Consider the following 15,877-nt stretch of genomic DNA (forward strand, 5'->3'; position numbering starts at 1 on the left):
TCCTCTTCAGAGGCTGAGAGGTCTAGATTAGAATCTTGGATCCAGCTCTTACCTCCTATGGTATGTTAGGCAAGTCAGTCTTTGATTCTATAAAATGGTAACAATTATGTCTCTGGGCAGGCAGTCAAGCGTGCTGCATGAGGTGACAAGTAAAAGTGCCCAACACAGTGGCTGGCTCACAGCAAGCTCAAATGCAAGTTCCTTCCCTTCACCCGTCACTTGAGCCCCCAACCCCCAACGTGTGTTCTCCTTCCTCAGCCCAATTCTATGTTTCTCAGAGACTGAAGAGGCACAAAATAAGGCCATTGCCCATGAGCTGCTTATGATCCAGTTCACGGCTCTTGAAATAATATTGCTCTCATGGTACAGGCTTTTGCACCCTTCTGACCTCTTCCCCGACTTTACCCTTGCCCCTTAATGCACATTTGGAGTCAATGAATCAGCAGAAGAAGGCAACAGGTCAGATATTATGCAACAGATGTCTACGCTTTTGACTCTAAAGTAGGTGACATGATCAATAGCTCTGTCTTCTTAATCCTATTAGGCCTGAAAACTACACTCCCTGAGCACGTACTGGTTGGGTAGTGGTGACATGAAGCCAGGGGCATGCTAGGCACAGAGGAAAAGTAGTCCAAAACAGCCCCCTCCTGATCATTCATCAAGAAGATAACCACCGTGTTGATAATAAAGAGTTACACACATACACTGACTGTGCTGACAGCAGAGATAAAAGCAGTTAATGAATACACGTCTCCTCAAGACTCAGGGAAAGGTCGTTAACTAGTTAAATTTTATGCCTGGATCAGAGGTATTTTCATACTAAAGTTTGGCTGAATTCAGCTTCCTGATGTGAAACTTAAGACCTGGAATTCAAATACACTATAAAATTAAAATACACTGTGAACTCTAAATAGCATTCCATCTGTGTCAGGCCTAACCCTCGATCAGGAGTCCTACAGAGATGACTCCTTCCACCTGGTAGAGAGATGAGGCTCCCAAGTGTCTCCATCATTCCTTTCCCTAGCTGACTGCCCACCTGCAGACCAGGAGGTCTGCCTTTCATCCATGTCTTGATTTTTCCCTGATAAGGGCAGGGCATCAGGGGAAAGACTGGACATGGTTATGAGATGAATGAGATGATAGAAGCCCCTTATTGAAGAGGTGCCCTAAGAGCAAGAGAAGTCCTGGATCCACTGGGCCACGGTCCACAGAAGGGCCAGAAGGGCTCGAGAAACAGCCCTGATTCAAGCCAGTTCGCCAGGTTAACGTGAATAACAGCTCCACAGTCCCTGATTGAGACTTACACAAAGCCAGCCTCAGGAAAGCGCATTCCTCACTTGGTCTGTGGTTTGGGGTGCACGTCCTTGCGGTTCACAGCGAGAGCTGCCACGCACATGGCGCTCCTTGGTGCCAGCCCTCTCCCATTTCATCCTCACAGCCACTGGAAAGGAAGGCATTACCAGCCCCACCTAACAGACGAGAAACCGAGGGCAGAGAACTTACACACATGCCTAACTCACTGATGGCACGCGCGTGCTGGGCGCCCTGCACACTTCTCTCACTCTACCCTCAACAACAACTCTGTGGGGTCTGCTGTGTTATTACTGGGTTTTACAGGTAAGAAAACTGAGCCTCGGCAGGTGAAGTGGCTTTCCCAGAGTGACGCAGCTCAGAGGCTGCGTCCAGGCCCACTTATCCTCACTGTCTGGGTGAGAGAGTTTCCTCAAGCAGCAGCCTAACGTGGCATCGGATGGCGCAGGCAGGTGGCTCCAGGGGAATGGGACACTCTCCAGGCTACTCAGTGGGATGGCCAGTAACTAAGGCCTCACCCCAAGCAGAAAGAAAGAGGATTTAGCCCTCCTTTTAGGTGAAGAGAAACCTTTTTGACTCACCCCCCTTTCGTATAATGACAAAAGGCTTAAAAGTTTGCTCTTAGTTCCTGGCGTTTCTGTTGTTCAGTGTCACATCTGAGTGCCACACTGACTTGGATCAACATAACTTACATTTTAGAGTGTTTTTGCTGAATTTTCCTGAAGTGACTTTTTTTTTTCTTTTTTGGAATAGTCTGGGAAGTATCGAGGCTGGCCCCGGAGGAGGTTCTCAAAACTCTTTAGTGCCTGTCTGCTACTGAGTAGTCCTCAGAATGAGAGCTGGGGGGTCTCCAAGCCGCCTCCAGACTTCCCGAAACACAAGAACAAAAGCAGAGACTTCCAGGACCAGTTGCAGTGATTGGATTTGTCCTCACTGCTCATTCCCCACCCCAACCCCCTCCTCCTTTCAGGTCATCCCCCTACTTCCCCCCTCCCTCTTCACCAAGGGCGGAAGGTCCAAACCCCTCTTAGGAACCCCTGGGGCAGCCCACTGACCCGTGGCCACAGTGGCCTTCACTTAGGAGAGCTTTCCTTGGCTAATGGGATTGCAAAGCCCCAGGGAAGTGTTGGTGGCTGATGTGACATGTGATTTGCAGTTCTGTAACCCCTGGAGGAGCGCCAGGAGCGGCCCAGGGGCTGGGCCTGATTTCACCAATTCCACTCTTCTCCTCCCAAGTAGCATTTCTGGGTTTGTTTGTAGTTTACTAAAGACTTAATATTTACTAAGTGCCTACTAAATGCCAGCCACAGTCTTATGTGCTTTGCATGAATTAACTCAGTTAATTCTCACAACAAGCCTATTAGGTAAGTATTATTCATACCCCCATTTTACAGATGCAGAAACTGAGGCAAAATTAGCAGGGATTTGAACCCAGGTGGTCTAGCTCCACAGACTGAATTCTTAGCCATTTAAGCATTTAATATATATTAAGTGTCTTTTGGGTGCCTGGTGCTACATTAAGCACAAACTACATGGAAAAAATAATCCTACAAGAAAACAAGTCCTTTACATCACCACACAAGTGTCAAGTCAAACAAAAGGCAGGAAATATTCTTTGTTACTGATAGTACCTCACAAAAACATTGTGAGAACCACTGAGCTCCAGCTGACAGAGTAAAGGAATAGAGCCCCTCCATCCACACCCCCTCCAAAAGTTTGGGCTATGTTATAACCTAGCTATACTATAACCTGGCTATGTTATAACTCAGCTATGGTATAACCTGGCTATACTATAACTTGGCTATGGTATAACCCAACTATGGTATAACCTGGCTATAATATAACCCAGCTATGGTATAACCTGGCTATACCATAACCTGGCGGTGAATGGGGGTGGGCGTTGCCCAGGATGGGGACTTAGCTGGTGGAAGCACCGTGAGAAGAGACGATGTCAGCTGAGTAATTGTACAAGGGGACTGCAAGGCCCCCACCAACCTAGTAGGTCTGTAACTATACAGATTACCAGGTCTCCTCCCTGAGAATTCTGAGTCAGTTGATCTGGGTTTGTGTCCAGGAATCTGTTTTGTAAAAAAGCACCCATGGTCATTCTTGCCTTCAGACAGGTAGGGAATCACTCTGTCATGACATGAACTTTAGTGCTGATGCTGCCACACCTGGCCCCTCTGAAAGGCCGCCTGGGGAGCCCGTGCTGCCTCCCCATGGCCCTGGAGAAGGAGCATCACCCACTCTGGGGGGTTCTGGTGGCGCCCGGGCAGCAGGGAGTCTTCAAGAGCCCGGTGGTGACAGGTGGAGCTGGGCTTTTCTCACTAGTTGGGGACCAGGACCATGGGGTCTGGGGCAGGGCTGGCTCTTAGGGGCTTAATTCCCTCTCTGTTGTCCAGAGCATCTTCTACCACTAATGGTTCTACATGACATGAGGCCCTCTGGCAAGTGTGAGACACTCTCAGACAGAGATGTTCCCTAGGAGTTTGAGGTTGAGAATTTAGAAATAACTAGCATGTGCTCCCTGACGCTGAGAACTCCAGTCTGCTGAGCAGCCAGAGGTGGATGTGTTGGCAGCTGACCTGCATCTGACTCGAACAGCACCTGAGAGAGACTGGAAGAGAGGCCTGGGAAGCACAGGGGAGGGAACGACTTCCCCTGCGTTGAAGCAGAAGTGACGCCTGAGAGCCGAGTCTCAAAGAATGAACGAGCAGAAGCTCAGCAAACAGGGAAGGAGAAGCCCTTTCAGACCCTCTGCCTTGTGTTTCTTCTTTTGGGGGAACACCCTCCCCCTCCTCACAGCAAGCTTGCTCAGTCCAGGAGATTCAGATGAAGCTGCCTGCTTTCCCCACCCCGCGGGGGTACCCATCCCTGAGGCACTCCCGGGAAGGTAGGGTGGCCAGGCCAATCAGAGAACACGTCAGGAGTACTGCTGATGCTCTGGGACGGCTGCTCCCTCTTTCTGGGGAGCTTTCTGTGTAAAGACGGCCACTGAGGACTGTGAGCAGCTGACACACTACCGAATGGAGAGGGCCTGGCTGAGATCAAAGCCGAGCTGAGGCAGACAGAAAGGAGAGATGGAAGGACACAGTGTCCGAGGTCCCCTGGGCTTCCAGGTTATGCCAACCAATAACTTCTCTTTTTTGTTTAAGCAAAAAAGCTCTAACAAATAGGTAGAGAAACAACCAGTTGCAAAGGATGAAATCATGAGAAGCCAGGGTGTGCCAGAGGGTGGTGGAAGGGCCCACGGAGCAGAGCCGGAGATGTGTGAGTGAGCAGTGGTGGGAAGGTGGGCTGGAGCCGGGATGAAGAGGCAGATGGAGAGATGATGACAAGGCCTTTGGGCCTCAGAGAGCCTGGGAAGCAAGAGGCAGAGTCGAGAGATACTTAGGAGATGAGGAGACAGAGCGAAGTGATGTGACAGAGGCAGTGGAGGGGCCAGGACGGCAGGCTCTGAGTCAGGCGCCAGATCTGCATCCTGTCTGCTCACCCACAAGCTGTGGGATGGGATCTTATTTAACCTCTTTAAGCCTCAGCTTCTGCATCTGTAAAGTGGGGATGATGATGGTGCACTCCTGGTGGAGCTGCTGGAGGACTGAGAGAACCCGCCTGTCTGATGTGCCTGTAGGGCCCGGGGGTGGGAGCGTCCCGCAACAGGGCACCTCGGAGCTCGGGGTGTGGTGGACACTGCCAGTGGACAGCCACTGAAGCCACGGCAGCCAGGAGACAGCTGAGGGCGGACACGGACACTCCGGGGGAGCAGCAGCCAAGGAGGAGGCAGGAAGCCGTTTGTCAGGAGGCAGGAGATGTGAAGAAGGAACTGTTTCAGCTGAGGAGAAGCTGGGGGGGAACAGCATGCACCGCTGTTCGGGGGCTGTGGGAACGCTTGTTTCTTCAATGGGGAAGATGAGAGCTGAAACCCAAGACCACTGGACTTGCTAAGGGAACTTGGCTCCACACACAGGGCCGTCCTGGAGGGACCGAGTGCAGCCCTCGGGTGACTCGCTGCCCTTACCTCCAGGTATTGATTAGCCAGGCGCAGGGTGCGGTCAGTGACGTTAAATACATCCCTCCAGTCGAAGCGGGCTGAGTCGTCAGCCCGGCCTTCTCGAGGACCCTTGTGCAGGAAGCTCAGCACCGCTTCGGCAGTGACACCGTCCTCACCAAGATGTCTGTTCAAAAAGGCTTTCGCTGTTGGGTTCTCCAGGGCGTCCTTGGGGAGAAGCAACACAGTCATGGCCTTTAGAATTCCACGATCTTTGGTCCGTCTTAGGCCATTTGCAATTTTTAATGAGTAGGGATAGACTCTGAGGCTCCCTAAAAACCTGGTGGGTTTTCTTCCATCGTAAGTCATATCCATCTATATCCTGTTTCCCTCAAATACACAGGCCTCTGTAATAGCAGGGAGATGTGTATGGGGGTGGGGGAGAGAGAGGCAGGGAAATGGCATATGGGAAGGCTCCTGTTTTAAGGAATTTTTTTGATTCTTTTTAATCATCCCTGCTGGGTAGGACTCTTATCTCTTGGTTTTGCGAAACTGAAAACGAGACCAGAGAGACACACTCAACCATCTTTGCAGTTACAGACCTGGCCCCTTGGGGAGAGGCCCTCACGTGAATCTGTAACAGCAAGAAGCCTCAGGAGGTCACTGGTCTTAGGGCAGTTTTCATACTTCCCCAGAGCTCTAGAAACATATGTCCCACCCAAAGTCAGTGACTCTGCTGGGTGACAGCTTCAGAACTGGTGCTTGTTTTATATTTACATATTTATATAAATATATATACACACACCCATATGGTATAGTGTTTTATATATATATTCACATGTAGTATGGATATATATATGTAGTATGGACTCATATGGTATAGTGTGTGTGTACGTATGTAGTATGGACACATATGGTATAATGTGTGTGTATATGTATGTAGTATGTTTTATATATGTAACATGGAATGATATTCCTACGCTTGTTGTATTTTGACCTAGCCCCAGGAGTGACTAACCCTTCACTGGGAAAAGGAGACAAAGGGAACTTCCTTGGCCCTGCTCCTCCTCCTCTCCCCCTCCTCCTCCTCTCCCCCTCCTCCTCCTCCCCCCTCCCAACCTCTAACGCCATCCGTACTCTGATCATGGTCATCTGTGTGCTCTTGTCAAAGAAGTACCAGATCTCCGGCCCTACTTCTTCCCAGGCTTTGACCAACTTCCTGAGGCGCTCCAGCTCTTCAAAAGTCGAGTTGGCCTAAAAGCAGACAGAGATAGAAACAGCTAAAGAATAGAGGGGAAAAAACTGAAAGTGGGCCTTTAGTTGCATCTTTCTTGCTCCTGTCACAAACCCTCAATGTTCAGGAAAGGCTTGTCAAGAAGTGTCTTTATTTTCTTAGTCTATCAGTATTTCCCAGAACAGTCAGCTGCTTCCCAGCCTCCCAGACTGGCAGAATCTCAGAATCTCAGAGGTACCCATCATACTGATGACGCTATTGTCTCCGAGCCTCTTTAGGGCTAGATCTGGACTCCGTGTGAGCAGATGCTCTTCCTCCCTTCCTCCCTATCTTTGTTGCGGGCAGCCAGGATTTGGAGACCTGTGACCCCTTCCTTGGGGTTATAATTCAGGTGTGGGAAGAAAACCTCACTGTAGGCTGCATAGGGAGGGCGGGGCCCAGGCAGGGGCGCTGGCGCATGGCATTCCAGTGATGACTGTGGATGGGGGAGGAACCAAGAGCCTGCTTAGCGAAAAATACGAGGCTCACTACCAGGAGGGCATGGTGAAAAATACAGACACACAAGCACACGCGCACGCGCACACACACGCATTCTCATTCTCTAGGCAGCCCAAGGCAGAAGGCACAAGACCAGCTGGGAACTTACGCTCTTTAGTATCCTGCGTGTTGCAGGGGAATCCGGAGTAAAGAGGATTTTTCCCATCAGCAAAGGCTTTGCTGCCCTCCAGGCTATTTTGGTTAGGGGGTCTGACTCCAGGTTCTGGATCAATGCATTACAAAAGGTCGCTGTCAGGAGAGAAGGGACAGATTTTATAGAAACTCCCCGTTGCTCAGAGCTGAACATAGTCATTAGTGTGTTCAAATCACATGTCTCATTCAACTGTATGCTGGAGGATTTGACAAATAATCTAAATTAATAGGCTGCACCCCACCAATAACAAGCTCATCATTAGTAAGTAACAAAGTGCCCCAGTGCATCTCAACAAGGGCCTCATCAGAGAAACAAAGAATGGGGCTTGCCCTGCGGTTTTTCTGCTTTAGAAGGAGGCTGAGAAGCCTGCTTGTGATTACTGCAAGAAACAGAGGCCATTCTCAGATGAAAGGGGCCGAGAGGCCAAACAAGGCCTCCCCTTGGAATCTCGGCTTTAGTCTCAATAATTTCCCCTCAATTAGCTGCTTAACTTCTTTGTTGTGTGCGGCTACCTTAGGGCCCAACTGCTTTTGGTGTGAGCCTTGCCTCCTTTCAGTTTTTAACTAGAGGGTTACCCAGTTGCATTTCGTCCACACCCCACCCTCCTTCACTTCACAGGAGCCAAAAAAAATACTGAAAGGTGGGAGAGATGGCTTGCCAGTGCCCTGCCATTTGGAATGGAATTCCGTACTACGCAGACTCTCACTGCATTGTGTTGGTGAAAACATCCCACAGCCACGTTGACTTGCCAGGGCCCTCCGACCCCTGCTTGGCTCATAACTCGGGGTTGCCTCCTCATTTATCTTTCTCTTCCTCTAGAACTTAACCCTAGTTCAATGAGATCAGTGGGGAATGTCCCCTCTGTTCCCTTTCCAAGTGGGTCTCAGTTCTTTCCATGGCTCCCTTCCAGAATTCTTTATGAGCACTGCCCTCTTCCCACACGGGAAATGGACTTGCTGGACAGAGAAGCCTCTCTGCCTAAGGCCCCTCGACAAGACCAAGGGTAAGTCCACCCCAGGACTGATTTCACCTGGAAGTGTTAACCCATCAGCTCATCAGAAGCCGATTTATACGCAGGACTTAGAAAACTTACTTGCTGTTTTGTCATAGGAATAGACAGGATCTTTCCTTGTGGAGTCAACCCCCAGGAAGGCCTTGTAGTTGTTGTCCTCGTACCAGTTGAAGGAGAGCACCCGGGAGCCTCCGCCCTCTGGGTAGCCACACAAGAGGTCAGACAGGGTGCCCACCAGCTGTGTGAAGGTCTCCGGACCGCCAGGCTGCACAAGGGGCCTGGTCACCCACAGCAAGTCTTGCACACTCCGCCGGTGGACGAACTAGGGCAAGGCAAAGGCTGCAGGTTATTCTAAGGCACTTGGAGTCACAAATCTACGGTGAAGCCAAAGCTCCAAAGTTTGGGGCGACCTCGGCATGTGTTTGCCACATTCAAAAGAAAACATGTATGTTCTCAGTAATCCTTAATCCAGCTGTGAAATGAAACCTACTGCCATCCACTCAGGGCCTGGGAGGAAAACAGCCTTAAAGAGAATAAAAGAGTTAACCTCCTAAGCATTTCAATATTACTTCTCTTTACCAGTCCCTTTAATTTTAATTCCTTGGGACTATATCCTTGGGGAAAAGTAGAGAGCATTTCTCTGTTAGTCGGTTCTTAGGATCTGTTATCCCACCAGGATGGGGCCACTGGGAAAAGAAATCGGGAAATAAAACGGCGGAGTAGCTCTGTCCTAGAAAGGCAAAGTCAGGGCAAGTTCCTCAGCCAAACAGTTTAGAATTTAGTTTTTATATTTGGAAGATTATCTTTTATTAGCTTAATTTTACCAAACATGAACTCTTCCATTTCCTTGAAATGTGTGGTTTGTGGTTTCTCTCTCTCTCTCTCTCTCTCTCTCTCTCTGTGTGCGCGCACATGTTTGTGTGTGTGTGTGTGTTTGTGTGTGTGTGTGTTTGTGTGTGTGTGTTTGTGTTAAGATCCAAGCAAATATAGAACAGACGAAGTTTCCATTCTTGGAAAAACTCTTTAAATTCTGCACCAAACTAAAACGAAGCTGGCGGTCTTTCCTCTGCTGGGCACCGGTGGCGCTCACGGGCCTCATCCTCTGAAGGCAGGTCTCTAATGCTGAGGGCTCAGCTGAGGGCTGCCAGAGTCACCAGGGTCTCAGTTCCACTAACACCATTTGACTTGACTTTAAAGGAAAATGCAAAATAAAAGCCATGCTGCCTTTTTCCAAAAACACATTTGGTTACTTATTTTGCAAGGCACTTGGGAATTAAAAAAAACCATGAGGATTCAATCAAGTCAGACTGAAAATAGTTCCTCCACTGCAATGAGTGATGTTTACCTGTCATCTGCTCTCTGTCCACATGCCAGCACTTGCCCCTCTGAAACCGCTGACCGCCGTGTAGAAGTCACGTGGTGAGTCGGGCCTGTCATCACAGTCTAGGCTTCAGTAATAAAGATGGAATCTCTCGTTGCTTCAACAGCAGCAAGTCTTATGACAATTTTGTAAGGGGTTATTATCATTATTATGTTGCTCATTTGATCAAAGTGCTCAGAGATAAAGGGGCCGTTCCAGGGTCAAATGGTCTAGTGTCAGTTAGTATAAACTGGGCCCTCTGCTCCAGCCCAGCTCACAAATGCTAGGCTTGCCATCCAGACGGGCAAGAAACCTTCCGGAACTGCCACACGGAATTAAGAGCATTGATATACTTTGGGGATTTTTAAAAAAATTCTCTATCAACTTCAATCCTATTACACTGATACAATTTTTTTTAATGCTTATGAAGAAAAGAATGTTAAACAGAGACTTCCACTGCAGCAGGTGGCCGTCAGTACAACAGGCCCTTCTCTGACTTTCCCTGCACAGCACTCTGCCCAGGCTGAGCGAAGTTTTATGAGGACAGATTCCAACCACGCAATTTTCCAGGCTGGCAAAGCCCAAGTCATCTGCAAGTACTGGAGGGGAAGAATGTTTTGAGAAAATTAAGCTTCCTCTTTCATCTCTCTTTCATAATATTCATCACACTCGAAGGTAATTGTTTCACATCTCTCTTCCCTGTTGAACTGTATGTTCACAAGGCAGCGACCATATCTATCTCTTCATCATTATGACCGCAGTATGTCTCATCTACTGAGTGGAGAATCATTTTCTATATGCGCAAAGGCTTGTGCAACCGGGCATTGATTGTAAGGTGCACATCTTTCAAAAAGCAACACACAAAAGTCAATTAGCCTCTTTGTGACAATGTGAGTTGATGTATAAATGACACTGAGTGTCCATAAGCACTCTGTAAGTGTATGCTATTACTACTAGTGGTATAGATCTACGTGGATTTTAAGAGCAGAGTAGAATATTGGACCACATCATTACTGGAAAGCCTTAGATTCCATTGTCAGTCCACTGATAACCTGCTCCACCAAAGTGGCATTTCTTTCTAGGTGTGAAATTAGACAAATGGTCCCTTTCTTTCTGCCTCTGACCCAGGAGCCCAGATAATTAAGGTTATGAAGAGGTGCTTTGAAGTTGCTAGATGGAAAGATCAAGTGTATTTCTCCTTGAACAGGTTTGAGGTACAATTAAATTATTTGACATAACCAGTGTGATAAAATGGTAGAAAGATACAGTGAAATTATATTACTGTCAACAACCCACTTACTTCTTGAATTCTTGGTGACATATCAGAAAATATTTTCCCCCAGGATCTCAGATTGATACCTTGAGAACCGCTGTCCACGAGTTTGGGAAGCTGTAATTGATAGCAAAAAAACTTTTTAAAAATAATATGGCACATATATGTAGTCCTACATACACACACAGATGCTGTCTGAACTCCTGTATGCTTGAACAACATTTCCTCCCCTCTTTCTGACCACAGGACCTCTTCTGCAAGATTGCTTCCAGAAGCAACCTTTTTCTGTCTACTTGAGAAAATCAAAGTTCTTATTTCAAGTCACCCTGCTGAGATAGTCCATCACAAACAGTTCCATGGTGACATTAAATACGCCGAGGTGATTCTGACTGCTGGTTTAGTGACGCCACACAAGACTCCTGGAGGAAGGAAAGCAGAGCACAGCCCCCGGGGTGTAAAGGAAGACCCGTGCGGAGGGCGTCCATCTGTTCACCTCGGGCTTTGTGGGCACTCTCAGGCTTCCTCGTCCCTGTTGTCCCTCTATGTCCTTTCCAGGCAGGCTGTGTCCCTTCCTCTGTGCAGCACTACCCTCTCATGGAAGAGCCAGCCAACCCCAGCACCTTTCCTTTTAAAGCTGTTGCTGGCAGCCTTAAAGGGAGAGAAGTTCCCTTGCAGGTTCTCTAGCTGACGCCAGTGTTCTGGTGGCCCCGGGCACACGCGGCAGCACAGGGCTGTTCATGTGTTTTCAACCAGGGCGGGGAATGTCAAAGTTCACAAGTCTGCTGGCTCCAAGTTCCAGAGTCTAAGGTCAACACCTTGTTTTCCGGAAATCAAGTTCAAGTCCTGAAAGAATGACTTCATTTCTGCATAGTCTCAAAAGTGATCGAATCTCTGATTCTCTGATTTTTAGGACTGAATTCTAACTTTTAAGATGGTGATTTTTAAACTCAAGTTTGCATCTCGAGTAGCCTTCAGGGGCTCTGCACTTCAACAAGCTCCATGCATAATTCTGATTCTTGTATTTGTGGACCACAAGCCACAAGCCTTGCCTTCTTATTTGCCAGTGCGGCTCTCCTGAATGATGGGTGGACCGATCTGGCTGTAGCAGTGCAGAGAAGCAGGTGGAGTTAGGCTTTGAGCAGCCCAGCCTCCTATTTCCAGCTGTGGTCCGGCTCCCCTCTCTCCTGGCTATAAGTGCAGGGGCCCTCATATTTCCTCTGACCCTGAACTGAAGGACAGACGCATGTACACTCCTGGGGCGTTAGCATTTCAGCCTTACTTTCTAACTGTAAAATGAAAGGCTTTGTTGTGCATGAGACCTGCAAAGCAAGCAGGAGGCGGATTTTCCAGAGGAAGGAGCCCCAAAGCCACCATTGAAACTATATTCCTGAGAAGTGTCTTCTCTCCTTAGCCTTGTCCCTGCACCTACGCTTTGGTTTTGCCATGACTTCCTTTCAAACTACTTGAAAATAGCTTCAGTGTATGCTGGGCAAAGGACTTTAATTTCTGTTTTTCCATAGCAGGGAGGGTGGGGCTGAAAAGAGTAGGTAGGAAGGGAAGGGAGGAAGCCGCAGGTGAAAATGTGCGCCAATGGCAAGCTGTCACCCTGCCCTATTCTCCCTCCTGACTCCCTCCAGTAAGATGTATTACAGATAAAAGGGATCCAAGAGGTACCTCAGTTAAATGCCATTGTGGACCTTATTTTGATTTTGATCTAAACAAACCAGCTCTAACAATCAGAGGAAGAGTGAACGTGACTGAGTATTAGGTAATATTAAGGAGTTAAATTGTTAATTTTGTTGTGTGCCATCATAGCATTGTGGTTTTGTTAAAATAAGTAAGTTTTTATCTGCTAGAGATACATAGGGAAGTGTGTAAGGGTGAAATGTTGTCTGTGGTTTGCTTTAAAAAAAAATTCAGGAAAAAAAGAAACAGATAAGACAGAAACAGCCAAATGTTGATAATGGTTGAAGCTGGGTGATGGGTACATGGAGGTTCATTATATTCTTCTTTCTACTTTTATGTTTGTTTCTTTAATAAAAAAATTTTAAAATAAAAAGATTTTTGCATGCAAAAATAAATGAATTGCTAAATGAATGAATGATGAATGAATGAATGAATACTAAGTCAATCCTCTCATTTTTCCTTCCTCCTCACTAGATTGCCTTTGCTAAGGCTTTAATGGCTCCTCTCTCAGAATGTTTTATTGGAACAGCCTTCTTGCCGGCCCCTGTGCCTTGTCTCCTTTCTTCCAATGCACCCCCCCCCCCCCGCTACAGCCTGAGTTACCTAACAGGCCAATCCAATCGTGTCACTTCTCCTGCTCAAAGATCCTCCATGGCTCCCTACTGCCTCCAGGAGAGGTCAGTACCCGTGCTGGGCACACATGGCCTCTCGTGAGCTGGTGCGTGGCTCCCTTCTCTCTTGCATCTCCATCATCTAGACTTCTTTCTACATCTCCTCCTGTGCTGGTCCCTTTCTCATGCCTCCTGGCTCTGCCCATTGTTCCCGCCCTTCTCTGCCCAGAAAGTTCTCCTCACCCCTAAGTCTCATTCCTAACACCGTCACCACCGTGAAAGGAGACAGCGTCCCCACGGTATACTTAGGTGACACTCCTTTTTCTGTGTTTCTTTCCTTGCCCTTGCCCCGTTATATGATTTTAAGGTGCCTTGTTTATTTCCTTCTTTGTACTCTTCACCCCTGGCAATTATTCTGCTGATTACTTGTCATCTGTCTCTCTTATTAGACTCTAAGCTCCACATAGACAGGGACCTTGTCTGTGTGCTGGGCACACAGTAGACACCCACTCACGCATCAAACATAAATGAATGAATACTCATATTATAGCAGCGAGCAGACTGGACTGTAAGTGTTTCTATGCCTGATACTCTGAAATATATACTCACTAAGGGTGTTAATAGGGGTTCCCCAGAGAAACAGACCCAATAGGATGCATAGACACAGGAAGAGAGTATTATAAGGAATTGTCTCGCACAGTTAGGGAGGCTGGCAAACCCCAAGACCCACAGGGAGAGTCAGCAGCCTGGAGACCCACAAAGAGCTGGTGGGCAGGGAAAAAGCCAACGTCCCACTTCAAAGCCAGTCAGGCAGGAAGAATTCTCTCTTGCTTGGGAGAGGGGTCTTCCCTCCTCCATCCTTTATTCCTGCACTTCTTGGAAGAACTGTTCACATTTGGTGTTCCATGTCTTCACCGACACTTCCCTCTTCCCACCCTCAGCATCCTACTCAGATGCTTTCACTGGAATCCCTGGTTTTCAGGCCTCATGGATGCTTTCGGCTCTTATCTTTTCAGACCTCTCTGCTTTTCTTGACACTTTTGGTCACGTTCTTCTCCTCCATGACACTCATCTTGCCTGGCTGGCTGTCCCCTTGCTGCCTGTCCCACCAGTTCTGCCTCCACCTTCCCCTTTCGTGCTGAGGTCCGTGAGGACCTCCGCATCCTGCTGCCCTCACCCTGTACACTCTCCCTGGGTTTTCTCATCCCCTCTGTCATTTGATCTGCTACCTTTTTGTTGACGACTTTTAAATCTGCATCTCCAACCCTCAACTGTCTGTTGGACATTTTCCCAAATCCAGCTTGTCCTAAACTGATCACATCATCTTCCCGCAAACCAGCTTCCATTCCTGGATGTCCTTCCTCAGTTGGTGGCACTGCCTCCTGCCCACTCACCAGAGCTGGGAGCCTGGGAGTCATCCGTGATTCTGCCCCATTCCCGTCCCATCATCAGAATCCCCAGACTGGAGATGCAGGGACTGGTGCTGGGCCTGAGTGTGAGGTAGGGTGAGCCCTCAGACTGCAGAGAGCAGAGCCGAGAGACATCTGAAGGACCACCTTAGGAGGAAGCTGGGATTAGGGAATGGAGCCTAAAGAAGCTGTGCAGAGGAAATAACCAGGGTCCTAGATGATGGGGGCACCTAGGAGGGACTAGGAGCCCAGAGACACCGGAAATGGGCAGCTGTCACCCTCAGGCATCAGCAGTCAGTCGGGCACCAGCTCCCAGTGCGTGTAACTGCTCTCTCTCCTTGCTGAGTCCGTGGTCTGTTGTCCTCGCCTGACCGTGCACTGGAGATTGTCTGCGGCTGTGTTCTGCCCCAGTGGGCATCTTCTTTCCGCCCCCTGACTTTTGTCTCCATAGGCTCTGTGCACACGCTGTCTTAGAACTCCATCCCACCTCAACTCCAACACGTTAAAGGCATTCATGCTTTTGTCTGTATCTCTATGCACCTGTCTACACGCTGACATAGACAGGCACCTGTACATGCATTTTTAAGGCTCTTAATTTTGCTTTTGAAATTGTTTGACCTGGACTAACTCATTTAATGAATGATTTTGTACGATATCTCACCAATCATTGCAAATACTTAGGAATGTTTGTAAAGGGGGAAAACCTGAACTCTAAACCAGTTTTCAAATTTAAAATATCATGAATATTAAGTTTAAACATAAAGAATAATATGACCTTTCTTAAACATTCAATGTAATGTTTATTAATTTCAATTCTAAAGTTTTTCTTTGTATTTCAGAACCATCACCTTGTATTTTCAATTCTCAAACATTTTTGTAGGCTTCTGCAAACCCTGCTGCTCTTAGATACTATGCCTATCGCTTTAGGGCCTAATAGATGAAACAGCCAGCCCACCCATCCCACCTCGTCCCTACCCTACTCGCCTGGCCAGAGTCCACTCACCCGAAATCATCTCACCTTGTCCAGAAAGCCTTCTGCCCCCACCCCCCGCTCCTCCCGTGCTCTTGCCCCGTGGACAGGCGCCCCTCAAAGCTCCTCTTATCACTCTCAGTGCATTTATCTGTCACTTTCATATTGGTTTGCTATTATTTTTTAAGACGTGTGTCTTTCTACTACACTGTAAACTCATTAAGCACAGGAATAGGCTTTATTTTGTTTTTATATCTTCAGGGTATGGTACACAACAGATGCTCAAGAAACATGTGTTGTACTAATTAATACAAAAATAAATATAATCTAGA

The 15,877-nt window shown here is 48.0% G+C and overlaps 1 protein-coding gene across 8 annotated transcripts in view; it reads right to left on the reverse strand.

Annotated features, from left to right (window-relative positions):
• Positions 1 to 15,877, reverse strand: part of ABCA4 (ATP binding cassette subfamily A member 4) — a 126,132-nt gene that overhangs the window by 80,488 nt on the left and 29,767 nt on the right. For 6 of the 8 annotated variants that reach the window (XR_012509109.1, XM_074369987.1, XM_074369988.1 and 3 more), the window contains exons 7-11: positions 10,897 to 10,986; positions 8,318 to 8,558; positions 7,180 to 7,319; positions 6,437 to 6,553; positions 5,330 to 5,527 (exon numbers count right to left, since the gene is read on the reverse strand). Coding sequence is in view for 7 of the 8 variants with exons in the window: in XM_074369987.1 (XP_074226088.1) it covers positions 5,330 to 5,527; positions 6,437 to 6,553; positions 7,180 to 7,319; positions 8,318 to 8,558; positions 10,897 to 10,986 (786 nt within the window). In the remaining variant the exon portion in view is untranslated. Of the gene's footprint in view, positions 1 to 5,329; positions 5,528 to 6,436; positions 6,554 to 7,179; positions 7,320 to 8,317; positions 8,559 to 9,581; positions 9,682 to 10,896; positions 10,987 to 11,362; positions 12,984 to 15,877 lie in introns of those variants that run through there. The other 2 variants (XM_074369990.1, XM_074369991.1) reach the window with 2 other exon arrangements.

This window comes from Camelus bactrianus, chromosome 9 (assembly GCF_048773025.1).
Source record: "Camelus bactrianus isolate YW-2024 breed Bactrian camel chromosome 9, ASM4877302v1, whole genome shotgun sequence".
NCBI classification, from domain to species: domain Eukaryota; kingdom Metazoa; phylum Chordata; class Mammalia; order Artiodactyla; family Camelidae; genus Camelus; species Camelus bactrianus.